This window comes from Ailuropoda melanoleuca, chromosome 17, assembly GCF_002007445.2.
Source record: "Ailuropoda melanoleuca isolate Jingjing chromosome 17, ASM200744v2, whole genome shotgun sequence".
NCBI classification, from domain to species: Eukaryota; Metazoa; Chordata; class Mammalia; order Carnivora; family Ursidae; genus Ailuropoda; species Ailuropoda melanoleuca.
In genome coordinates, this window is record NC_048234.1 from 12,538,333 (window position 1) to 12,563,183 (window position 24,851).

The window sequence follows — 24,851 nt, forward strand, 5'->3', positions numbered from 1 at the left end:
TGAGGTGTCACTACCTAGTCAATCACGCCTCTTGGTTAGTCATAGGAAGGTAGAAAAGCACCACGCAATCTTTAATTCTGACTGGGCCCATTGCACTGGTGGAAAAAACATGTTCTGCACTGTAAATGCCAGGCAGTGTGGTACATAGAATGCTTTTGGTAACTTTTCATAACATTCTTGTTACGGGATACAAGCTTGGAATTTAGCGTGATATTTCATTTGGTTGAGCATTGCTGGGCATTGTGGCCAGTTTCGCTTCCTCACTGATGATGTGGGCTACATTTCCTGACTTCTAACATACCTGTCATTGAATGTCCTTGAAGGTTTATACTGCTGGAAAGGGTATTTAATGACATAGATGGAGTCCAGCTGTAGTCGAATGCACATTGAATTGTATTGAAAATGGCAGTGGTTGAATAAATCATCCTCCCCCTTGGGACTTTCATTAGCCTATCATCATGGAATTAAGTTCATGTCCTCCACAAACAAACTGAGGAAGTTAATTCCTCAAATCAGTTACAAAACAGGAGCAAACTTTTTTTTCTTGGCTTAAAGGGTGTCTAACCAATGTTAGTTTCAAGAAAAGCTACCACTAAGAGAAAAATGAGAAAAAAAGATTACCGCAAAAAATGGGGAAAAAGAAAAAGGAAAAACAAAACAAAACCAAAAACAACCTCCTGGGTTTTTGATTGAAACAATAGAATATGTGAGCAGATTTTTTTAAAATATATATTCATCTCCTTGTTAAATGAAAATATGGTCATTGAATTTTGGGGAAGTTTTGTAAATTACTTGTTAGTGTGGAAGTCAGTCAAGCAGATTTGTATTTAGCATTGCTGCCCTGGTCATTTTCAGGGTGAATCCTGTTGACTTTGACAGATGTTGAAATGTTTTCTTTTCTTTGGGAAGGCACAGCCACACAAGGAAGCTGCAAACATTTCTTGCACCTTTCCACTAAAGCTTTCAAAGAATTTTGCAAACTGAAATTCAAGGATCTGAATTGTTGACGGCAAAAATAAAAAGTAGAACTCCAAGTCAGTATGACCTCGTGGGTTTTCTGTTGTTTGCTTCAAAACTTATCTTGTGACTTACGAGCCAATATATTAAGTGTGTGCTATCCAATGTGAGGAATCGGATTGGTAAGACTAAACATATAAAGGCAATGCCTAACCTCCTAACTCCCACACTCCTTAACCTTTTATCATCACTAATAGAAGACAAAAAACAAATTGCAATTTCACTCTTTCCTCTCTTCAGCATAACGCGGAAGGTCAAAGGAAGAGTGATCGCGGTGATTTAAAAGACAAAAACAAAAACCACCACCTATTTCTGCTTCCTAACGATCGAGGTTTTTTCCTCAACACTTGACGACAACCACCTGGATACCCTCTGTCGCAGCCACAGGGACCAGGACTCCGCGGTGAACCGGCCCCAGCGAGGTCAGCCGTCTGTGATCCGACCGGACACAAGGTGGCAGCACCATCTCGCAGTTCAAACGAATTACCTGCGATCAGGGTGGGATTCAAGTCCCTCTAGTTCTTCTAAGGTCCCACATCACATCATGCGCTGAGTACAGTTAATCTCTTAGTAGACAGACTGAGTAACAGGTGCCCAGGTGTTAAAAATATATATTACTTCATAATTGACTCATTTTTAAACACCTTGGGTGTATTATTGTCCGGGTGGGCGAGTGTGCCCGCACATGCGCACTCCGCCGCACCCCACCTCCAGTTACAGACCTAGCCTCGCAACCGCGTCGCGCTGTTGCCCCACGTCACGTGACGGGCCCCTCCCGGCCACCTGCCAGCACGTCCCACAAAAGACGGGTTCGATCGGCAATTTAATCAAACCCAACGGGGAAACCATAAGCCACTGCCCCGCTGTTTATAACGTCGAGACATTCTGTTTCTTTCTCTTCTCGGTGTGGACCGGGAGTACTAGCTTCGCTACATTTTTCCTCAAATCTACTTCTTAAATGTTTTTTAATTTTAAGTACTCCCCCCGCTTTGAAATGGTTTCGTCCACTAGCCCGGCCGGTGCGGCTGGAACCATTCCGTGCTTCTCGGTGGGGGGAGGCGCGGAAGTCGGGCGGCGGACGGGGCCGGCGTCGGGCAGCCGCTTCAGGTTCCCCTCCAGAGTGAGGAGTTGCGGGGCTCGCGCGATCTTCTGGGGTGTGCGGGTGGACGAGGGCCCCCTCGCTTCGCGGTGCGGAGGCGCGCTCGGCCAGCCCGCGCGCCCCCCCCGCGGGGTGGACGGATGGTACGGCCCGGCCGAGTCACGCGCCTCGGGCTCAGCGCCGCCGCTGCCGCGGCCCCTGGTAAGTGAGGCGGCCGGGACCCGAGCTGAGGCTCCCCACGCGGGACGGGAGGTGCGGGGTCTCGCGAGGCCAGGCGGGCGTCCCGGCGGGGCTGGGCGCCGGGGGGCCGACGGCCTGGGGGNACATGGTGGTTTGAGTCTGAGAGAAAGCCCATCTGTATTCCTCAGCTGGTCAAGATACACCTAAAAGCCTCTCTGAGGAATTTTCCAGGAGGACTTGACCTGACTTGGCTCCATGGTCTTGGCAACCAGCGTCCGTGAAGCACTCGGTCCGTCTGAATGATGAGGTGTCACTACCTAGTCAATCACGCCTCTTGGTTAGTCATAGGAAGGTAGAAAAGCACCACGCAATCTTTAATTCTGACTGGGCCCATTGCACTGGTGGAAAAAACATGTTCTGCACTGTAAATGCCAGGCAGTGTGGTACATAGAATGCTTTTGGTAACTTTTCATAACATTCTTGTTACGGGATACAAGCTTGGAATTTAGCGTGATATTTCATTTGGTTGAGCATTGCTGGGCATTGTGGCCAGTTTCGCTTCCTCACTGATGATGTGGGCTACATTTCCTGACTTCTAACATACCTGTCATTGAATGTCCTTGAAGGTTTATACTGCTGGAAAGGGTATTTAATGACATAGATGGAGTCCAGCTGTAGTCGAATGCACATTGAATTGTATTGAAAATGGCAGTGGTTGAATAAATCATCCTCCCCCTTGGGACTTTCATTAGCCTATCATCATGGAATTAAGTTCATGTCCTCCACAAACAAACTGAGGAAGTTAATTCCTCAAATCAGTTACAAAACAGGAGCAAACTTTTTTTTCTTGGCTTAAAGGGTGTCTAACCAATGTTAGTTTCAAGAAAAGCTACCACTAAGAGAAAAATGAGAAAAAAAGATTACCGCAAAAAATGGGGAAAAAGAAAAAGGAAAAACAAAACAAAACCAAAAACAACCTCCTGGGTTTTTGATTGAAACAATAGAATATGTGAGCAGATTTTTTTAAAATATATATTCATCTCCTTGTTAAATGAAAATATGGTCATTGAATTTTGGGGAAGTTTTGTAAATTACTTGTTAGTGTGGAAGTCAGTCAAGCAGATTTGTATTTAGCATTGCTGCCCTGGTCATTTTCAGGGTGAATCCTGTTGACTTTGACAGATGTTGAAATGTTTTCTTTTCTTTGGGAAGGCACAGCCACACAAGGAAGCTGCAAACATTTCTTGCACCTTTCCACTAAAGCTTTCAAAGAATTTTGCAAACTGAAATTCAAGGATCTGAATTGTTGACGGCAAAAATAAAAAGTAGAACTCCAAATCAGTATGACCTCGTGGGTTTTCTGTTGTTTGCTTCAAAACTTATCTTGTGGGGCGCCTGGGTGGCACAGCGGTTAAGCGTCTGCCTTCAGCACAGGGCGTGATCCCGGTGTTGTGGGATCGAGCCCCTCATCAGGCTCCACTGCTATGAGCCTGCTTCTTCCTCTCCCACTCCCCTGCTTGTGTTCCCTCTCTCGCTGGCTGTCTCTCTCTGTCGANAATTCAAGGATCTGAATTGTTGACGGCAAAAATAAAAAGTAGAACTCCAAGTCAGTATGACCTCGTGGGTTTTCTGTTGTTTGCTTCAAAACTTATCTTGTGACTTACGAGCCAATATATTAAGTGTGTGCTATCCAATGTGAGGAATCGGATTGGTAAGACTAAACATATAAAGGCAATGCCTAACCTCCTAACTCCCACACTCCTTAACCTTTTATCATNCTTATCTTGTGACTTACGAGCCAATATATTAAGTGTGTGCTGTCCAATATCGTGAGGAATTGGATTGGTAAGACTAAACATATAAAGGCAATGCCTAACCTCCTAACTCCCACACTCCTTAACCTTTTATCATCACTAATAGAAGACAAAAAACAAATTGCAATTTCACTCTTTCTTCTCTTCAGCATAACGCGGAAGGTCAAAGGAAGAGTGATCGCGGTGATTTAAAAGACAAAAACAAAAACCACCACCTATTTCTGCTTCCTAACGATCGAGGTTTTTTCCTCAACACTTGACGACAACCACCTGGATACCCTCTGTCGCAGCCACAGGGACCAGGACTCCGCGGTGAACCGGCCCCAGCGAGGTCAGCCGTCTGTGATCCGACCGGACACAAGGTGGCAGCACCATCTCGCAGTTCAAACGAATTACCTGCGATCAGGGTGGGATTCAAGTCCCTCTAGTTCTTCTAAGGTCCCACATCACATCATGCGCTGAGTACAGTTAATCTCTTAGTAGACAGACTGAGTAACAGGTGCCCAGGTGTTAAAAATATATATTACTTCATAATTGACTCATTTTTAAACACCTTGGGTGTATTATTGTCCGGGTGGGCGAGTGTGCCCGCACATGCGCACTCCGCCGCACCCCACCTCCAGTTACAGACCTAGCCTCGCAACCGCGTCGCGCTGTTGCCCCACGTCACGTGACGGGCCCCTCCCGGCCACCTGCCAGCACGTCCCACAAAAGACGGGTTCGATCGGCAATTTAATCAAACCCAACGGGGAAACCATAAGCCACTGCCCCGCTGTTTATAACGTCGAGACATTCTGTTTCTTTCTCTTCTCGGTGTGGACCGGGAGTACTAGCTTCGCTACATTTTTCCTCAAATCTACTTCTTAAATGTTTTTTAATTTTAAGTACTCCCCCCGCTTTGAAATGGTTTCGTCCACTAGCCCGGCCGGTGCGGCTGGAACCATTCCGTGCTTCTCGGTGGGGGGAGGCGCGGAAGTCGGGCGGCGGACGGGGCCGGCGTCGGGCAGCCGCTTCAGGTTCCCCTCCAGAGTGAGGAGTTGCGGGGCTCGCTCGATCTTCTGGGGTGTGCGGGTGGACGAGGGCCCCCTCGCTTCGCGGTGCGGAGGCGCGCTCGGCCAGCCCGCGCGCCCCCCCCCGCGGGGTGGACGGATGGTACGGCCCGGCCGAGTCACGCGCCTCGGGCTCAGCGCCGCCGCTGCCGCGGCTCCTGGTAAGTGAGGCGGCCGGGACCCGAGCTGAGGCTCCCCACGCGGGACGGGAGGTGCGGGGTCTCGCGAGGCCAGGCGGGTGTCCCGGCGGGGCTGGGCGCCGGGGGGCCGACGGCCTGGGGGAGGGGCGCGGGGCGGGTCCTGTGAGGAAGACGCCGTCAGGTGCGCCGCGGCCCGAGCGCCGGAGCCTGGCTCGGAGCTCTCCCGGCCCGTGGGAAATCGGCTCTGCCGCGCCCCCGGGGTCGGTACCCGTGCGGGAGCGAGTCCCGGAGCGGCCGCCTGGCTTGTCCAGGTCGTTCGGACCCGGGTTGTCGGGCTGCTCCGTGGAGGCTGAGGGGAGCTTGGCTTCCGGGAGGAGGTCTTAGGAAGGGACGGGTGGTGGCTGCGGGCGGGAGCCGCTGGAGGCGCGTCTGGGGGGCGAGAGGGGGAATGGGTCGGAGCCTGAGGGCCTCGGAGAAGCCTGACAGCCCTCGGGGAAGCTGTGCGGCACCACTGCGCTTCGAGTTGGTGTGCGGTGTTGGTGATGGGGGGCTTAGGTGCCAGAGTGGAAGGGGTGGCTGAAAACCTGAGATGTGGGGTGGAGGGCAGATCCACGGACGGTAAAGGGGTGAGGACCGTGACCTGGGTTCAGACCCCGTCAGCGTCGGTGATTCGCTCTCCTTTAATGTTGCCAGGACACTGCACTCTTGGCCTGCCCTCCCTCCCACCCAGGGTTTACCTTATCGCTGGTTTAGGGAAGAGGGTGTGTGTCTTGATTCCTTTTCTCCCAGAGTGGCATTCCGAGGCAGGCGCTCTGATGAAGTGATAGGCCCAGATCAGTGCTCTCCAGGGCGGTTAGAAGACCCTATTTCTCTCCAGTTTGCTGGGTATTGTTGGACGCAACCTTGTCAGCTGGAAAAAAATAGTAACCCAAAGATCGGCGCATTGTGGATTGAGCAGCCACTGGAGGCAGAGGACGAGGAGGAAAGAGTTTGCCGAAAGGAGGTGTTGCTTCTCCAGCCCTTGGACACCTGGCACCACCCACGGTGCCCAGCCAGGGGGGCAGTAGGGGCTCCCCGTCACAGCAGAGAAAGTGCTGGAAGCATTGGATTATCAGCGTTGTTACGGGGAGACTGAGAAATAGTGGCACGTGACTGTGTTTGCCCTTCCAGCGTCGTCAGGGAACTTTGTAAACAGAAATCCGGGTGAAGTTGGTAGGAATAATAGAGGCACCAAGGTGTGCAGGGGTTTGAGCTGGAAGTAATCCCCTGTGGAACATTTCACCTTGGACTTGCTGGAATCCAGCTGCTGACCTAATGAGACTTCCATGAAGAAGACTAGGTAAAGAAGCTGTAGGGAATTCTGCTCATGACTGGTTAAGAGCCATTATGATACTGTTTTTGCAAAGTGCTCTTTGAGCCTGTGTAGTCCTATGAGAAGACCACACAGGAAGTGAGAATGAAATAGACCCAGGGCCATGGAAAGGGCCTTACGCCTTCGAGGTATTTGGATCTTGCTTTGAGTATAAAGTTGAAGGGGTAGGGGGCTGATTTCTGCTTCGTCCTTGGATTCCGGAAAGCTCCTTGGAAGGAAGGGAAGAACTGTTAGGCATATTCAAGCCAGTTTATTTTGTTCAGTAAACTGCTGGTACAGATTGGAAGTGAGAGTGAATAGAGAACTGACCTCCTGCTGCTGAGAATTCTGATTCCACACGTTGTGGTTAACCTGACAGGTGCTGGTTGGCTTCTGCGTCTCAGCTGTACGGTAGTTCTCAGGATAAGTAAGATGTTTGACATCAACTGGCAGGTAAAGGCTGGAGACAGGTTTTTTTGTGTGACTTTGGAGTTAAGTTGGTACCTCCCTGTCTTCCACTAGCTGCCTGGGGCTATGGTACTCCTGATCGGGACTGTTTTTCTTTAAAAAACAAAACAAACTATTATTAAGTCTCCCATGTTGACCATGGATGCTGGGAAGTAGCTGAATAGCATCACCTCTCATCTATCCTTCCCATTCGAGGAGGAGAGAGACATGGAGGCCTAAGGTCTGAAGGGTTAAATCGGCGTGCTGTGGGTGCTGCCAAGGCAGTCCCCTTGTAACCAAGAGTCGGAAGGATGATGACCTTACATTTGTAAATATTTTGTATTTTTAAAAGATGTAAATATACTTAAAGAAGTCCTTTATGAAATAACGCTGTAGGGGTGCAAAAGTTCAGCTCAAGGTTTGGCTGCACTGCCAGCTTCCTGTCAGCTACTGCTCAAAAGGCAAGAGGCCTGCTAAGCTGTTCAGAGCCACGGGAATCCCCAAACCTTTTTTTGTGATGTTCTCATTTTAAGTTGGCAGGAAGCTGCGTGATGGTTGTATGTGTGTCCCCAAGTGCATCACTCTAAGAATCCGCTCTGATTTTTTTTTTCCTTATCTAGAAAACGTCAGGCTTTAGAGCTGCAGCATGGCCGCCACTGCCCTGCCTGACTCATTTGGAAATGGCCTTGCATGCTCTTGTCTAGTTGGGATGGTGCACGCGTGATTTTGCCGAGTATAAAGGTTCGTGTGGGTGCTCAATAGTAAATGGGGTGAACCTTAGCCAAGTGCTGCTTCCATGAGGATGTTTTGCTGGAAGGAACTTCATTTCTCCTCTATGCCTCTCAAAGGAGGATGTGCCCTCTTTCTCCAGGGTTAATGCCTCTGCTTTGGGTCTCAATGCTTCTTCCTCTGGGATTCTTACTCCATTGTTGGTCACCTCACCCCCTCTTCCACAACGGATGCTTAAACCATCATTTTCCTTGATCTTACCAGAGTGAGCCTGGTGGAACCTCTATTTAAATTTGGGTCTGAGGACACTAGGCTCTCAGACTCCGGTGTTCCCCATGCTTGTGCTCTCGAACCTCTCCTGCCCATAGATGGCCTTGGTGAGCTCTCTGCTTTCTGTGGCAGCAACTGTCCTCTCTCCATGGGCAGCTCCTGAATCCACTCATCTATCTAGAACTTTAATGTGGTGCCTACTGTGTGTGTCAGGAACTGTTGTAGCTATGACCCTCACCCCCACCTTCGGGAACATTCATACAGGGGAAACGCAAACACTGCAGTTTCCAGGAGAACTAAACTAAAGCGGAGGCGGGGAGAGAGTGATGCGGTAAAAGTGAGCAGCCGCTCTGGGGGGCGGGTTGGGGAGGCTTGTCAGCAGGGACATGCAAGGAAAATGTGACTGGTGAGGATGGTGAGTCAGACAGAGGGCTGTGGAGTGTCCCAGACCTTCATCTTCCGCCCAGCCCTCTCTGCTTCTGCAGTCCAGAATCTCCATGGAACTCTCAAGAGTTTTCCAGCTACGTGTGCTGCTGTCTCTTAAACTCTGTCTCCTCTCCTGCTGCCCACCTCCCTCTAGGAACATCTTGTGCCCCAGCTCTCCCTACAGCCAGGCACCCACAAGTCCCCATCTGATCCCCACGCCTGACTCACATCAGCGCAACTGACTTTGTCTTGAGTTGTCTATTCAGTGTTGGCCTCTGCCATTCCCACTGTCACTCGAGCTCCAACCCCTGCCTCAGGTACAAGGACAGGAGCAGTGGTAGTCGTGCCAGCCGAGGCGTTGTCTGCAAGATGCCGGGTGGGTGACAGAGTTAGCAGGCTGGAGAAAGGAGGCTGCTGGGAGGATGCAGTGACGGACAGACCATGGGGGTTTTGAGGATGCCGTCACCCGGGACTCACTCTGTAGCCCCCACACGTGTTTCCACTGGGTTTGGCTTCCTGGGCAGGTGCCTCTGACTGGTCAAGCCTTGGTCACATCCCTGTGGGGGAATGAGGACAGAGGATAGCTTACCTTCTTTGGGTCCATAATGGGGGAGGGGTTCCCCAAAAGGTAAGGGTTGAATCTTGGCCACTGTCCACTACTCAGATTTACCTTATTTTTCATCAGAACCTATCAGACTCTCCAGTCTGAAGAAAATCAGCCTTCACTGTGGCCTGGAAGGGTCCCTAAAATCTACCTTCTTCTGGTCTTCTGCCCTCGTCCCCCAACTCTGTAGACAGACCCCTCGTCATGCCCCCTCCTCGGCCCCATGGCTCCCTTCCTCCCTTCAGCTCCCACTCAGGGAGCCCCTGTGTCCAAACCCACATCCTACCTCCTCCACTGAGTTTCTGCCCCAAACCTGCTGTACTTTTCTTCCCGAGGCTGTCCACAAGAGAGCAAGCAGTTTGTCATGTGTCCCTCCCCTCCTAGAAGGTAAGCGCCACGAGGACAGCAGCATATCACCCACCAGAGCAGCTGTTGATAGAATAAATGAGTCTCTCCTCCAGACCCCCGTGGCATTGACCTGTGTCACATTTGCCGCATTGTCCCTTGCACTTGTGCTCTTCTCTGTGCTGTCCACCTCCAAGCCCTGTCACAGCTCTCACTGAAGGGTTTTCTGTGTGATCCTTGAATTGCAGTCTCCCTCCTCCATTGTAACTCCTGGTCGGCAGGGACCGGTATCTTGTCTGCTGAGTTTTCCCTGCACTTGATGCAGGGCCCGCTGGCTGGCTTGCTGGCTGGGTGGCTGGGTGACCTGCCTTGCCAGGAAGCCTACTGATGACACCTACCCGGTCCCTGTGCCCTAGAGCTGCGGGCGGGTTCTGCAGTGTGAGCCGAGGCTGGCCAGCTGATGACGTTGCCTCTCCTCCCCACACACAGGCCTCTTGCTGTCTCCAGGACACCATGAATGCCATCGTCGCTCTCTGTCACTTCTGTGAGCTCCACGGCCCCCGCACTCTCTTTTGCACAGAAGTTCTGCATGCCCCGCTTCCTCAAGGGGCTGGGAATGGAGACAGCCCCGGCCAAGGCGAGCAGGCGGAGGAGGAGGAAGGTGGCATTCAGATGAGCAGTCGGATCCGCGCCCACAGCCCGGCGGAAGGGGCCAGCGCGGAGTCCAGCAGCCCGGGGCCTAAGAAGTCGGACATGTGCGAGGCAAGTGACTCTCAGCGTGTTGGAGATGTTTCTTTCTTGCCTGGGGTTCATGCTGATGCTGTGTATTTGACCTCCTGGAGGGTGGGCGGGAGACCCTTTGGGACTAAGAGGTGGACACGACCTCACAGGAAGGTGTGAGCTTCCTGTGATGTGTGCAGACCGTTCTTTGTGGGCCCTGTGGAATGTGGTCACATTTTTCTATGTCGCTTTAGTTCTTTCCCTTGATCCCAGCTTTAGCTTTTCTACCAACCCTGTGCCAACACACAGTTGACACCAGTTGACAGTTGACATTTGGTTTTCAGCACCTCCCCGCCATGCTCGTGTCTGCACACTGGCGCGTCCTCGGCTCCACTTCCCTCAGTCCAGTGTCTTGGGAAGTTTCCTCCTCGTGGGGGCCTGGCTGTTACTCTTGGTGTCATTGTGTGTGAGCTCTAGGGAGTGAAGTTTAAGTTCCTTCAACAGGCTGCTGTTCCATGTGACACACCTGGGTCGGGACCCGGAATCAGGAGTGGCATTAGACCTGCCACTGCAGGGTGAACAGGAGTCCAGGCACAGTAGTGTGCTTGCACTGAGAAGCAGGCAGCGTGCACAAGATTGCTCTATTGCTGGAAATACCTGTGAGGAAGCAGAAGGTGGGGAGCGCCTGCTGCTGTGAGCAAGTCTGACAGCTGTGCAGGAGAGGAAGGGAGGAAAGAGTGCTGGACAGAGAGAGTCCTTGAGCTGGCATTGCCACGGGAAGGGTCCCCACATCTCACAGGGACGGGCTTGCCTCGGTACCCTCTTGTGCGGTCTCTGGGTGGGGATGGCCTCTGGGACGTGTGGCCTCGGCACCAGTGTGGTGGCGGCTCCCGAGGGGCAGCAGCCACGGCCACCAGTCCTGTCCACTCCCTAGCGCAGGCTCTGAGCTTGTGTTCTCAGGGTGCCGCGCCAGCAGGGAGGTCAGGCAGCCTCCTGAGGCCCCTGTGAAGTGGTTGTGTCAGGACCAAGGACAGAGGCTAGCACACTCACTTGTGTGAGCCACTTGGCAGCCCTAGGCCTCAGCTTTGCCTTCTGTAAAGTGAGGATTGTCACTGTAATTACCTCGTAGGGTTGCACCATGGATTAAATGGGACAGTGTATGCAGAGCTCCTCATAATACCTGCTGCGTAAGTGCTCAGGAGATTAGGTCTCATTCATATTCTTTCATGATCTTTGTGGTCTCTGTGTCCTGCGTTTTCTATTCAGGAAACATTGAAATCTTCAGAGAAGTATAACTTTAGGAGCCAGTTATTTTTATATGAAAAGAGATTGAGTTTTCTCATTCTGATGTGCATAAAAAGTTTGTTGCCTGCGTTCTGATTAATTGGTTTTCTTCTCTTTCTCGGGGCCAGGGCTGCCGGTCCCTTGCTGCAGGGCATCCTGGGTATATCAGCCATGATAAAGAGACCTCGATCAAATACGTCAGTCACCAGCACCCCAACCACCCCCAGCTCTTCAGCATTGTCCGCCAGGCCTGTGTGCGGAGCCTGAGCTGTGAGGTGAGCACCGAGACCCTGGAGGGGACTCTGTGGGAATATCACACACACTCCAAGATGCCCTGAACAAGTTCAGTACTGGTTACAGAAAGGAAGACAGAGGTCAGTCCTTCCATGAAGAGGACAGGGGAGCAGGGAGCACGGAGCAGTCCCAGTTCTCTCGAACTCCAGAATAAGTTGAGTTGGACTCCAGTGTTCTGAGTGGTTGCTAGCTTATCATTTGAAGCACCAAACTTTTTGTTATTCTTCCTTGATGAACACATTTCTAAGATACTAACCATTTCTAGGTTACGTGGGTCACCGTATCATACATCACCTATTTTATTGTCTCAAGCATCATTATAAGCCTTAGTGGGTCACCATATGCTCTCACCTCCTGAAGGGTGAATCAGTTTGTTCCTAAACTTCCTGGTTCCTGTTGTTCTTAGTTCCGAAGTCTTAGTTCTTATGTTTTTTGGTTTTCTGGGGTTTTTTTAAGATTTATTTATTTCAGAGAAAGCGCACGTGTGTGCACACATGAGTGGGAGGGGAGTGGGAGAGGGGATCTCAAGCAGACTCCGTGCTGAACCCAGTGCGGGGCTTGATCTCACAACCCAGAGATCACGACCTGATCTGAAACCAAGAGTCGGACGCTCAGCCAACTGTGCCACCCAGGCGCCCCCTTAGCTCTTATGTCCTTCTCTGTCACGAAGAATTGATAGTTCAGTTACAAAACGTCCCTTCTCTGTACCCACCTGATGAGACACACTGAGCCCCATCTCAGTTTTAACGTAGGGTTGCAGTGTGCCTGCCTTCACCTTCAGCGGTTCCCCTGTTTGATTTCCTGCTGCTGATCTGCTAGAAGCCGGCGATTGTGCCGGATAGAATCGTGTGTAAAGTAAGAATGAATGCGTCATGAGGGAGACCTGACTTCTGTGAATAAAGTGTGCGAATGTTACCGTATGGACTCGACAGTGATGGCTTTGACCTTCTCCAGTGACCACTCCATTCCAAATGAGTGATGTTGGCAGATTTGAGTCTGGAGGGTAGAAAAACGTCGTGAACCTACTGGACTGGCCCTTGCAGTCCATGCTGATAAATGTTATCTCTAGAAAGTTTGATCCCAGGAGCAGATGAAAGCAGTTTTCCTCTCTCGTCCCCACCTTCCCCACGCTTCCCATAGTCAGTGCTAGGTAGTTAGTACAGAAAGACAAGTTGGAGAAGGAGATTTGACTGTCACTAAAGCAAGCTCGGGACTGTGTCCTGCAATGGCGGCTGGTTTTCGCAGGTGTGCCCTGGCCGGGAAGGCCCCATCTTCTTTGGGGATGAGCAGCATGGCTTCGTGTTCAGCCACACTTTCTTCATCAAGGACAGCCTGGCCCGGGGCTTTCAGCGCTGGTACAGCATCATCGCCATCATGATGGACCGGATTTACCTCATCAACTCCTGGCCCTTCCTGCTTGGCAAGATCCGAGGGATCATTGATGAACTGCAGGGCAAGGCTCTCAAGGTGACCCCACGGGAAGGGCGAGTGGGTGCAGTGGGGGAGGAGCTGGGCCCTGACGGGGGTCAGAGCGTGGGCGGTTTTAACATCTGTAGCTCTGTCTGAATCGTGGTTCCGACTCCAGAGGCGGGGCTGTGGCGGTCAGTCCTGCTTGCTTCCCTGGGCTCTCTTGAGGCCGGCGTTGTCCTGGTTCTCATTCAGCTCTGGCTTCTTTACTGCGCTCACAAGCCCTGGTTTCTCCCTGGTGTCTTTGCTTCCTCTGGCCTTCATCTGGAAGCCAGTCTGTGAATCGTGTTGTAGACCTCTAGTCATGGCATCGCGTCTCTCAGAGTAGGCCAGCTTAGGCTGCAGTGACATGCAGCCCTCAGACCTCAGTGCCTTACAACCACACAATTTGGGGAGGGGGGTGGTTTTGTTTCATTTGGGCTTTTTGTTTGTTTTTTTATGTTTTGTTTTTTGTTTTGAGCGTGAGCACGGTGGGAGCAGAGGGAGAGGGAGAGAGAATCCCAAGCAGCCTCCAGCCCCAGTGTGGAGCCTGACACAGGGCTCGATCCCGTGACCCTGAGATCGTGACCTGAGCTAATGCTCAACGGACCGAGCCCCCTGGCGCCCCCACAGTGTTTTGTTGTTGTTTGTGTCTGTGTCCATTGTGGGGAAGTGGGAGCATCTCCTCACTGTAGTCCTCCCAGCAGGCAGAGCAGCAGCCAAACGGGAATGTTGCTGATTTCCCTACGAGGGGGCACAGGTGGTGCTGGAGGGCCTCGTTTCCCTCTCACCTCAGCGCCAGAACGGGGCACATGTCCCACCCGCACACAGTCTCTCAGTGAAAGCCTCCACGTGCTGGGACGGGGCGGGGGCACTGGAAGTACGTGAAGAACAGCGGTAATGACCACACAAGCATGTATGCCACCCGAGTGCCGGTCAGGTGCCTCATGAGTTGGTTGTGGGAGAGGGCACAGGAGAAATTCTTAACGAGTCCTCTTCTCAGGTAGCTTCGAATCAAGCTGTGAGGCCAGAACCATCCTGTTTGGCATGAGGGGACTGTGGCACGTCCTTGCCCAGCGTCTTCAGCAGTGGGATCCAGGAGGTTGGCTGTGGGCTCCGTGCTGCTCGGCTGGTTCGGTTTCGTTCAAAGGCCGCCCCTTCCCTTCACGTTTCAGGTGTTCGAGGCCGAACAGTTCGGCTGCCCACAGCGCGCCCAGAGGATGAACACGGCCTTCACGCCCTTCCTGCACCAGCGCAACGGCAACGCGGCTCGCTCGCTGACGTCCTTGACGAGCGACGACAACCTGTGGGCGTGCCTTCACACCTCCTTTGCTTGGTAACGAGAACTGCAGTCTTCTAGCGACGGTTGGGATGAGAGCAGTCACGGTGTGTTAGTTGGACTGTGCGTGAATCTGGGGGAACGGCTGTTGGGTGAGTCCCCCAGCCGCCTCTGTGCTGTGTACATGTTGGCAGGTGCTGACCTGTGTCCTCCTCTTCCGCGGGCGCCTCCCCGCAGGCATGTGGAACACGGATTTAGGGGGCACTCGCTGCTCCATGTGCTTAAGAGGATGCTTCCGCACCAGGAGCAGGGATCTCCCTTTTTTGTCTACGACAAACCTTATCCCACACGGCTGTGCGGGTCAGGAACTGGGGAGTGGCTGGCCTGGGTGGTTCTGGCTGAGGTCCTCAGGAGTCGGGGCTGCAGTGGTCCGGGGTTTGCAGTCAGCTGGCAGCTGGGTGCAGGCTGCTGGGGGCCCGTCCGGCGCAGGCCATGTGTTAGGGGCGTGCTGTGGCGCTCAGACCTGCCTGCTCACGAGAAAACAATGGCTTCCGTCTTCTGAAAATCACCGCATCTGTGCTCTGGCCTCAGATTGTTTCTGTTCCTTCCATCGCAAGGTGCCCCTCTCCCAAGGACGCCCTCAAATCCTCGTCCTTATGCAGCCGTGGCCTCGAGTCTGGGGCCTTGTCGACTGAATCAGGTCCAGGTGCAAACAAAAGTCTTTGAGGGTAGCTCCGGGAGAACCTGCGAACTACAGAGAAAGTCTCTGTCTCCCGTGCCCAACATAAAACCATTTAAACAGATTTTCAGACAGACCCAAAATAGAATGAACAGTGTGCTGAGCTGCATGCCCTCACAGCCATCTGTAGTAGTCGTCAACATGCTGCTGCTTCTGTCCCCTCTCTTCTGGAATATTTTTTTAAAAGTGAATCTTAGTTGTATCATTTCAAATATAAAAGCATATCCAACAAAATTGAGAAATTCCTTAGCATCATCCAGCCCGATCCGCGTTGTTTTCCTGTTTCGCCTCAGGATTGGTTTCTGTAATGGGATCGGATCACCACTGCACAGGGTGCACCTGCTCTGTCTCCTAGTCTAGAGCAACTTCTCTGACGCCCCTGCCACGGATTCTCCCCTGCCTTTTGTTGGAGGACCTGGGTCATCTGTCCAGTAGAATTCTCCTTGTAGATTTGGCTGATTGTGAGTTTGGTGTGTGCAGTGTGATCTTTTATATGCATATTTTCTGTGAACTAGTAGTGACATCAGAGGGCTTGATAGGCTTCACGTTCCGTTTTCCTTTGGCAAAAAGACCTCACAGGTGGTGCCTTGTTCTCCAGGCTCCTGAAGGCGTGTGGCAGCCGGCTGACAGAGAAGCTCCTGGAGGGCGCACCCACCGAGGACACCTTGGTCCAGATGGAGAAGCTTGCTGGTGAGCTGGGGGTGCTTGTGCTGGAAGCCCCTGCCTGCGGTGGCCATCAGGGGCCATCGCACAGCTGCCCGGCCCTCCATCTGATGAAGGGACCCTAGGATCGATAGCCCAGGAGAGCATCTGGAAGAGCTCGGCCTTTAGTCTCAGTGTGTTTACTGTGGTTTCCTGTCTCCTTTTTCTGGACAGTCACATGAGGGACTCTACCACCCTGGGCAGCCGGGAAAGTCTGCTATTTAGGGCACTTAGGCTGTGGAGAAGGTTTTCTTGTCCCTGTTCTATGATCCCCGGGTGCTTGGCCTCTCTGGACACCGGAGCAATAAAATGTCATGCTTCAGTGGACCCAGGGTTTCCATCAAGGGTGGTTCCCAAGCTTCACCGGTGTCTGGGTAGTCCTCCCCAGGTTTTCGGTTAGAGCTCCACGTCTGGGGCTCCGGATCCTGTGTGTTTTAAGTGACTTCCTCCCAGGGGATTCTGCTGCGGCATGCGCCAGCCCGGGAACCTCTGGTCTCGGTCCCGGCTGTGCTGCTCCTTTGGAGATGATCTGATTCTTGGTGACCTAGGTCAGCAGCCTCCGCTTTGGGGTTGGGTAAACCCCAGTTGTGATGTATGTTGTGTGGAGTGTGTTACTATTGACACTTGACATGCTTCAGCTTGCAAATAATTGGCCTTCTTAGTAAATTGGAGCTGTTTCAAGGTTATGTCTGTAGTCAGGGGACTTTGCACGCACTTGGATTCCAGCCTGCTTTCCTGAGTGGAGAAAGGGAGTAGAGTTTCAGCGAGGGCAGAAAGTGCTCCGAAAGACAGAACCTCTGTGATCCACCTTCATGCCCTCGCGGGTCAGTGGGCCCTAGAACCATATGGTACTGTGATTTCAAATTTCTAGGCTAGGGAAGGTGGCAAGGGTGGGCTGTGGCAAGGGTATTTACGCAGGGAGCCAAGTATGTCAGCTTTTAGGAAAGATAGCCGTGCAGGCACGCAGGGCGCTCTGTCATGGGTCAGACGGTATTTTAGCTCAGAGCACACACTTTGGATTCGGACAGACCTGGCTTCAGATCCTGGCTCTGTTCCTCTCGTACATCCTGTGTGACCAGATGGGGCCTCTTCCCTATGGATCTCACTTGCCCGTGGAGTGATGATGACCTTACTTGTGATGGTTGTCACAGAGATGAATGGAAATAACAAATATTTCTTTATGTGTAAAATGGGGAGGATAGTACTGACGTCAGGACAGTTGAAAGGGTGACGTGAAATGCCGTGTGGAAGCCTTTACGGTAGTACCTGAGTGAGGATCTGTGCAGCGAACGAGCCGTCCTCATTCTCGTCATTGCTTTGAATTACCCGTGACCATGAGCAGCTCGTAGTCTCACGGGTGCCTGCTTCATAAAGCAGCGTGAGGCTTTGAGCTGAGTAAATAAGTAAACAGACGGAGCCCTCCCTGCTGCCCCAGGGTCTGAAGACAAGTGGTGTAGGTATCTGGCCCGAAGCAGACATGAGGAATGCCCTCCCTGGGCTAAAGTGGAATCACAACACTGTCGTGTCCAGGGACCGCGTGTTTCATAAATGGCTTTGTTTGTCTTGCAGACTTGGAAGAGGAATCTGAAAGCTGGGACAACTCCGAGGCTGAAGAGGAGGAGAAAGCCCCTGTCTTGCCAGAGGGGGCAGGAGGGCGGGAGCTGACCAAGTGCCCGACAGAGTCTTCCTTGCTCTCAGACTGTGCAAACTGGCAGCCCCGCAAGTTGTCTGTCTTTAAGTCCCTTCGCCACATGAGGCAGGTAGGCGGCAGACGGTAGACCCCCGTTCAGAAGCTCTGGAGAAGAGCTGGTCCCCCCGTTCTCATCCAGCACACTTTGTCCTTTAGGCCCATGGTGTTGAGACCCAGTGGGAATTGGTTGTTTAGGAGTAACCAGAAAGCCTCGGTGGCTGGCCGAAGACAGCTGGGGCCGTCTGGGGTATCTTGGCCACAGGAGCAGGGCTCCCTTTAGGTGTCTAAGAAATGTAAAATGTAAAAATGTAAAAAATGTAAAATGTAAAAAAATGACGTAGGTGTCTAAGAAAGCCCTGCATGGTTGGCTTCTCGTGGTCCTCTGATTGTGTCATGCTGGAACCTCGTAAAGGAAGTGCTGTTCACAGCACTGTGGGTTTGCATGTAACCTTAGATGCTTTGCAAAGTGGAAACAACGGCCCTTCCTCCAGAACATTGGAAAGAATCTAGGTGTCCAACCATAGGAATTGCACCCAAACAGTGGAATGTCCTTAAATACGAGAGGAAAGTGTCCAATATATCGTACAAGGTGGTGCGTGTGTTTATGTATTTGTGTGCCAGAGACAAAAGCCTCACACTACAGTGTTGACCGTGGTTATATTTGGTCAGAGGGGAAGAAGAGATGACAAGGTTACAAGAGCAGCCCCTTTTTATACTTTTCTGTGATTACTTTTATAGTGAGCATGAGTTTTAACAGAAGATCGTTATTTCTGTTTTGAAAACTGGAATAGAGACTGATTTAACGACACATGCTCTGTGGGGCTTCTGACTAAGGAACATTCACCCACCAAAACCATGTATTTGCCTAAAATCATCCTTGTCAGTTGCTTATGTGGGTTAAAGTTAGAAGGAATCTTCAATCCCACGGGAGGTGGGAGTATTTTGAAGCTGTTGGGGTTTTGTAAACTGTAATATTTCTAGGCTCGCCCCCCCCCCCTTTTTTTTAAAGCCATGTTGTAAGTCAGGATAACAGGCTGAGCTCTCCAAAAACTCCAGTGTCCGGGAAATTACAAAAAGTCAAGCGGAGAGAGGGACTATTGTAGCATAAAACAGGGTAGACAGCAGAATAAATGAAACAGTCATGACCCTTAAGTGACTCCTGGATTAACAGAAAACAGCTACGAAGGACAGCGTTGGAGATTTGGGGCCGCAGATACTGGGTTGGTGGCGCGTCTGTGCCGTGTTTCTGGGGGTGGGTGTACCGGGGCTGTGTAGGAGAGCCCTTGTCCTTCCCGGGTCCTGAAGCATCATGCTGCCTGTCCCATAACTTTGAAATGATTCAGCAAAATAGTGTAGAGAGAGAGAAAAAATGAATGTTGCAAAAAAGTAACACGTTTTCTGCTTCAAGTTTTTAAAAATAAAACCGGGGAAAAGATCTCAGAGTGTGCCAGAGCTTGGGGATTGGGCTTCCACGTGCTCATCCAGAGACCTCCACTGACTCCTCCTGACCTCAGACAGGTCAGCCAGCCCTCCCCTCTCTCGACCCATCGTCCTTCACCGTACAGAGATCACACAAATAACTTCGGTTGCACAAAAGAAAATTCAAGGCAGAAAGCACCGAACTGTATTTTTCAGGTCCTGGGTGCTCCGTCTTTCCGCATGTTGGCCTGGCATGTTCTCATGGGGAACCAAGTGATCTGGAAGAGTAGAGACGCAGACCTCGTCCACTCAGCTTTTGAAGTTCTTCGGGTAAGAGTAGCTTTTCTTGTGTTTTGTAGCAGGACAGCGTTTGCCTAGTTGGGTTTTTTTTTTAAATCCTGACGGTAGCTGTGAATGTTAGGATGCAGGGATGGGTCGGTCTGGAGGTTCATGCCGGAATCCGAGATCTGTGCTCCCTCTCCGCTGTTGAGAATGGCAGTCAGCAGTGGTGGTTATTTCCAGTGGAAGGAGTCTGCTGTCTTGTAGAGGGATAACTAACTACCCTACCCCCAACACCCGGATCCCTAAGAAGCCATTGGCGTGGTTCACAGCTGCCTTCGGAGGAGGTTTGGGTCGTCACACGTCCCTGTGCACAGAACATTCCCGATGAGTCCGGGGCCATGTGGCTCTGCCATGCTGTCTGCACCTCGGAGGTGTAGTGGGTGCCAGGGCCCAGGTCTGGCTGATGATGTTTAAGTGCTCAGAAGCCTTGTTCATGCCTAACGTCTGCCTAGGCCTGTGAGGGCACAACATGCATGTGACACAATCTCTCAAGAAGCTTATAATCTCGTTGTGGGATGAGAGAAGGGACAAACATCTGAGAAGTCAAGGAATAACAAAGATTAGCACCACAGAGCCAGAGGTGGCACAAGTCCCATGTGACTGCTGGCTGGGATAGGAGTTGGGGCCATGCGGGAGACACCCCGGCGGGGCCGAGTGACCAGGAGTGCCTTCTGGGAAGAGAGCGGCTTTGGCTCGAGCCGCGGGGGCACGTGGTGCAGGCAGTGGAGACGGGTTGGGGACGTTGCAGCTGGTGTCAGATCTGAGTCACTGTGTCCTCTCCAGACAATGCTGCCAGTGGGCTGTGTCCGAATCATCCCCTACAGCAGCCAGTATGAGGAGGCCTACCGGTGCAACTTCCTGGGGCTCAGCCCGCATGTGCAGATCCCTTCCCACGTGCTGTCCTCAGGTACGTGTAGCTCTCGTGCGCGACCTGACGCCCTGACGTCAGAGCTCCGAAGTGGAACTGCATCTTAGCTGCGCATCTGAGCGTGCTGCCTGCTCGGGCAGGAGGAGCAGCTTTCCCCGTGCCTTTGGGCCTCCGTTTTCTGTCTTCAGAATGGGTGAAAGCTGGACAGGCCAGCCTCCAAGTGAGGGTGGCTTGCTGGGGGTGCTTCTCGGTGGAGGGCAGGTTGCAGTCGTGGGAGTGGGAACAACGCAGATGGGTGTCTGTCTGTCGTGCCATTATGCTGAGTTGGTGATGCCAACAGGATTTGGGGAGACCACTCTTTTCTTGCATGTGCCTTAACTCCAGCCTTGACGTTCCCTAGTTCAGCGGGGCCCGGCTCTGCCCTCAGCACAGACAGCCGCACACCTCTGGCCTGAGAGCCAGGAATCTAACCAGCATCCTTGTCTTTTGGTTTGCGGATTCGGGGGGTCCCGGCCTCCTAGGGCAAGCCGGTGGCTTCTCCGAGCACGCCTCTGAGAGGTGGCGGAAGGTGGTTTGGCGGAACGTTTGGCTCTCAGCAGTCCTGAGCTGCCACTCCCTTCTGCATCCCAGGCTGCGTCCCGAGTCCCTCCACTGGGTCCCGTGTCCCTGAGAGGCAGCACCTTTTTTGGAACACAGGCTCCTAGTTTCAAAGATGGGCTTGAAATTCTTAAGCACTATTAGCAGTATGACCTTGAGCCAAACCACTTAGCTTCTTTGAATCTCTTTCCCTGTCATGAAGTGGTCCTCACACTGGGACACCGTCACAGGGCTGTTTGGCATTAGGTGAACTGAGATACATAACTAGTAGTTACTGGAGTAGAATACATTAACTGAGGCAAGAGCTAACCGTTAGCGCTACTAACAAATGCACTGCAAAAGGTCTGCAGCGGCCAAGCATTCGTCAGGGAGGCGGGTGTCGCCTGTTTGATCGGAGAGGACTTGGGAGCGAGCGGTGGGGCGCGGGCTCCCTAGGGGCGGAGGCACGCCTCCCGGAGCCGTGCGTTTTGTGTTGCTGCAGAATTCGCTGTCGTCGTGGAGGCCCATACAGCACCTCGCTCCAGCCTCCACCCAGCCGGGTGCGAGGATGACCAGTCCCTCAGCAAGTACGAGTTTGTTGTGACCAGCGGAAGTCCTGTCGCCGCAGACCGAGGTGGGTGGTGCCAAGCCGGCCTTCTTTTCACCGCGGTGAGTGGGGTCGGGAACGCCGAGGCTGCCTCTCGCTCCCCCATGCTGACCGCCCACCCTTGTTCCCAGTTGGCCCCACCATCCTGAATAAGATGGAAGCGGCATTGACCAACCAGAACCTGTCCGTGGGTGTGGTGGACCAGTGCCTCGTCTGCCTCAAGGAAGAGTGGATGAAGTAAGCACACCCGCGTTAGCCCCTGAGGCTGCTTTCTCACGGGGGTGCCGGGCAGCCAGTAGCTCTTATGTTCTGTTGGCGAGAACCAGGAGCTGTTTTCAGAAAAGGAAGTCGTGACCGCCCCCCAAGAGATGGAGTAGAATAGAGGTTAAGAGTGTGGGTTCAAATAGCATCTTTGCCAGTTAGTGTCTTAGCTGGGTGACCTTGAGCAAGGTCAGCACCCCTAGTCCTCCCTCTGCTCCTCTGTGAGATGGGGGTACACCTGCCTCCAAGAGAAGCAGTTATTTTTACTGTTTAATTAACTTAAAAAATCTGAAATCCAGGGGCACCTGTGTGGCTCAGTCGGTTAAGCGTCTGCCTTCAGCTCAGGTCATGATCTCAGGGTCCTGGCATCGAGCCCCGCATCAGGCCCCCGCTCATCGGGGAGTCTGCTTCTCCCTCTGCCTCTGTCCCTTCTCCCCCCAACTCATGCGCATGCGTGCTCTCTCTTTCGCTCTCGAATAAAATCTTAAAAAGAAAAAATCTGGAGGCCAGATCACAGAGGTTTCTTTTCTATTAAAGCTAACTAAGTACTTAATTTCCTGAATAAGTTTCCCTAAGTAATTTTTTTTTGTCAAATTCAATTAGACGTTGTCCTGTAATGAATTTAAAGAAAATGGGCTTTTCCCCCATTTTGAGGCAGCAGCTTTCTTAGCCGGGGTTAGAACTGCCGGGCCTGTGGGAGGCCCTGGGGCGTGAAGCCACGAGCTGCCGCTCCATGTGCCGGTCTTGGAGCCGTCAGGCCTCGGGACTTGAGCTGTGCCGTGAGTTTGCTGTGGTGTCTGAGTGTTGGTTTGTTGTGTTTTTGGTTTCCTTCAGCAAAGTGAAGGTCCTTTTCAAATTCACCAAGGTGGACAGTCGACCCAAAGAGGACACGCAGAAGCTCTTGAGTGTCCTCGGGGCGTCTGAGGAGGACAACGTCAGGCTCCTCAAGTTCTGGATGACGGGCCTGAGCAAAACCTACAAGTCGCACCTCATGTCCGCAGTCCGCAGCCCCACAGCCTCAGAGCCTCGTAATTGACCCCACTGTGGGCGTCGGACCCCGTGCTCACCTCCTGAGAAGTGGGGGCGGCCGTCGTCGCCGCGGAACTGAGAGACGGGCCTCTGACGGCAGTCACAGCCTGTTCTTGTTTCTGAACTGCCGGCATGGAGCTGTTTCCTAGCAAGGAGTGCAGACTGCTGGGGCTGAACTTTGCCTTCTGTGTGGGATTTGGACCTGGTGTAGTTTTCGGCACCATTCCACTAGCTGTTTGAATTGCTCTAGCCCTGAAGAGGGCAGTGGGAGACTTGGGACAGTAGGTCCCCTGTGTTTGTGCACCCCTGGGAGAGAAGACTAAGGAGAGCACACGTCTTACGCCTCTCAAGGATTTAGATCTCAAAATTCATAGGAAAAACATGTCAGGCCAGCCCCAACCTGGGTATTTTGGCCACAGTAACAAACCTCTCTCAAAGGTAATGTTTGAACTTCTCTATTCTGAAATTCAAGACTTTCAGGTTTTATATATGAATGCGTGTATGTTTGCTACAGTTGTGAATTTTCAGGACATGTGCCGATCCTTAGTCATCGTAGTAATCTGGTTTTGAGCTCTTGGAATGGCCTTTGGGGGGAGTGGACATTTCCTCATCTTTGGGCCCTTTGGGATTCATGTTCTGGAACCATGTGACTACACAGTCTTCTGGCCGTGCTCTCCTGGGATTGCTTTGATATTTCCCTGTAGCTTCAGGACAGGCCCCTGATGTTTTTTTACACAAAGATGATACTTTGCTGAAATGTCAGATGGAGCCATTTGATCTGCCTAACTCACTGGATGTGGAGTTGAGAAACCCACCATAGTTTTATTCCATAACACTTTGCCCTTTATTGCTTCCTTAAACATTGAGATTTGGCGACAGGTAACAATTTTCAGAGTATGGTGATTTAAGATAGTTTCATCATCCCAGCGTGCACTTTTAATAAGGGTTCTTGGCTTGGAGGGATTTTTCCAGCAGTTTTGCTGATTTGTTTATAGTTTTTTTTGTGTTTGCTTAATTTATATTTAACATGGAAACTAAGTTTATATGACTAGGTATCTATCATGCAAGAACATTGAAACAATAAAGATGTATTTTTATAAACTGTTGACTACATGGTTTTGTTGGTTTGATAACCTAGAATTTTCATGGGATGCTATAAATTCAGATTAGAACATTCTAATGTTCCAATGTAGTCCCCAGGCTAACCACAGAGAAAAATAGCTATAGCCTATACACAGATGGAAATTAAAAAGGAATTTAAACATTTCGCTACAAAAAAATCAACACTGAAAGAAGACAGGAGTGTAGGAAATGAGCAAAAAGCTATAGGGTATATAGAAAACAGCACAATGACAGAAGTTAGCCCCTCCTTGTTAGTAATCAAGGTAAATGGATTAAACCCTCCAATCAAAAGACAGAGGTCAGCAGAATGGGTAAAAATACATGATCCAATTAAGTGCCCTCTACAGGAGATTCATTTGTGACCCCAAAACACAGTTGAAAGAAAGATACTCCATGCAAATAACCAAAAGAGAGCAGTAGTGGTTATACTAATATCAAGTAAAATAGAATTTTGAATCGCAAAAGGCTGCAAGAGACAAAGAAGGATGGTATATATTAATAGAAGCCTCAATATGGCAAGAAGATATGACAATGACAAACATTTACACACCTAATGACAGACCATCAAAATATATGAAGCAAAAAAATGGAACTGAAGGGATGAACAGACCGTTCTATAATAGATTTCAATACCCTACTCAGTAATGAATAGAACCAGACAGAAGATCAGGAAATAGACAAACACAATAAACCAGCCAGATCGTACAGACGTGCACAGAGCACTCCGCCCAACAACATGACGCTCTTCTCAAGGGCACTTAGGTCATTTGCCAGGATAAGCCATATGTGAAGCCACAGATTAAATCTCAGTAGATTTTAAAAGATGTACAAAGTATCTTCTCTGACCACATGGGATGAAGTTAGAAACCAATAACATAAAACTGGAAAATTCACAAGATTGTGGAAATTAAACACATGATTTCATTTTTCAAAGATTTATTTTAGAGAGCATGCAAGTGGGGGGAGGAGTAGAGGGAGAGGAGCTTCAAGCAGACTCAACCT

The 24,851-nt window shown here is 51.4% G+C and overlaps 2 protein-coding genes across 8 annotated transcripts; one reads left to right on the forward strand and one right to left on the reverse strand.

Annotated features, from left to right (window-relative positions):
- Positions 1 to 1,678: 1,678 nt before the first annotated feature.
- LOC117797000 (proline-rich protein 2-like) lies at positions 1,679 to 6,243 on the reverse strand. Its single transcript, XM_034647303.1, has 3 exons — positions 6,228 to 6,243; positions 5,435 to 5,678; positions 1,679 to 2,431 (listed from the first exon to the last, which is right to left on the reverse strand). The coding sequence occupies exons 1-3, from the start codon at positions 6,241 to 6,243 to the stop codon at positions 1,972 to 1,974; spliced, it is 720 nt and encodes a 239-aa protein (XP_034503194.1). The 3' UTR covers positions 1,679 to 1,971.
- On the forward strand, positions 5,176 to 23,828 carry FLCN (folliculin). Of its 7 annotated transcripts, none has more exons than XM_034646877.1 (13): positions 5,179 to 5,320; positions 7,718 to 7,838; positions 9,961 to 10,233; positions 11,604 to 11,750; positions 13,015 to 13,236; positions 14,391 to 14,551; positions 15,832 to 15,923; positions 17,505 to 17,695; positions 19,261 to 19,374; positions 20,170 to 20,293; positions 21,333 to 21,464; positions 21,569 to 21,674; positions 22,533 to 23,828. In XM_034646877.1, the coding sequence occupies exons 2-13, from the start codon at positions 7,788 to 7,790 to the stop codon at positions 22,732 to 22,734; spliced, it is 1,815 nt and encodes a 604-aa protein (XP_034502768.1). In that variant the 5' UTR covers positions 5,179 to 5,320; positions 7,718 to 7,787; the 3' UTR covers positions 22,735 to 23,828. The 7 variants fall into 7 exon arrangements, with proteins under 7 accessions (XP_034502770.1, XP_034502768.1, XP_034502767.1 ...); XM_034646876.1 differs by having other exon boundaries at positions 5,317 to 5,371; XM_034646881.1 differs by having other exon boundaries at positions 5,317 to 5,371; positions 22,564 to 23,828.
- The last annotated feature ends 1,023 nt before the right edge of the window (positions 23,829 to 24,851 follow it).

Coding starts and splice junctions, on each gene's coding strand:
- FLCN (XM_034646877.1), top strand. CDS start 7,788: ATGCTCTTGTCTAGTTGGGATGGTGCACGCGTGATTTTGCCGAGTATA. Junction 7,839..9,960: donor TGATTTTGCCGAGTATAAAG/GTTCGTGTGGGT, acceptor CCCCACACACAG/GCCTCTTGCTGTCTCCAGGA. Junction 10,234..11,603: donor AGAAGTCGGACATGTGCGAG/GCAAGTGACTCT, acceptor TCTCGGGGCCAG/GGCTGCCGGTCCCTTGCTGC.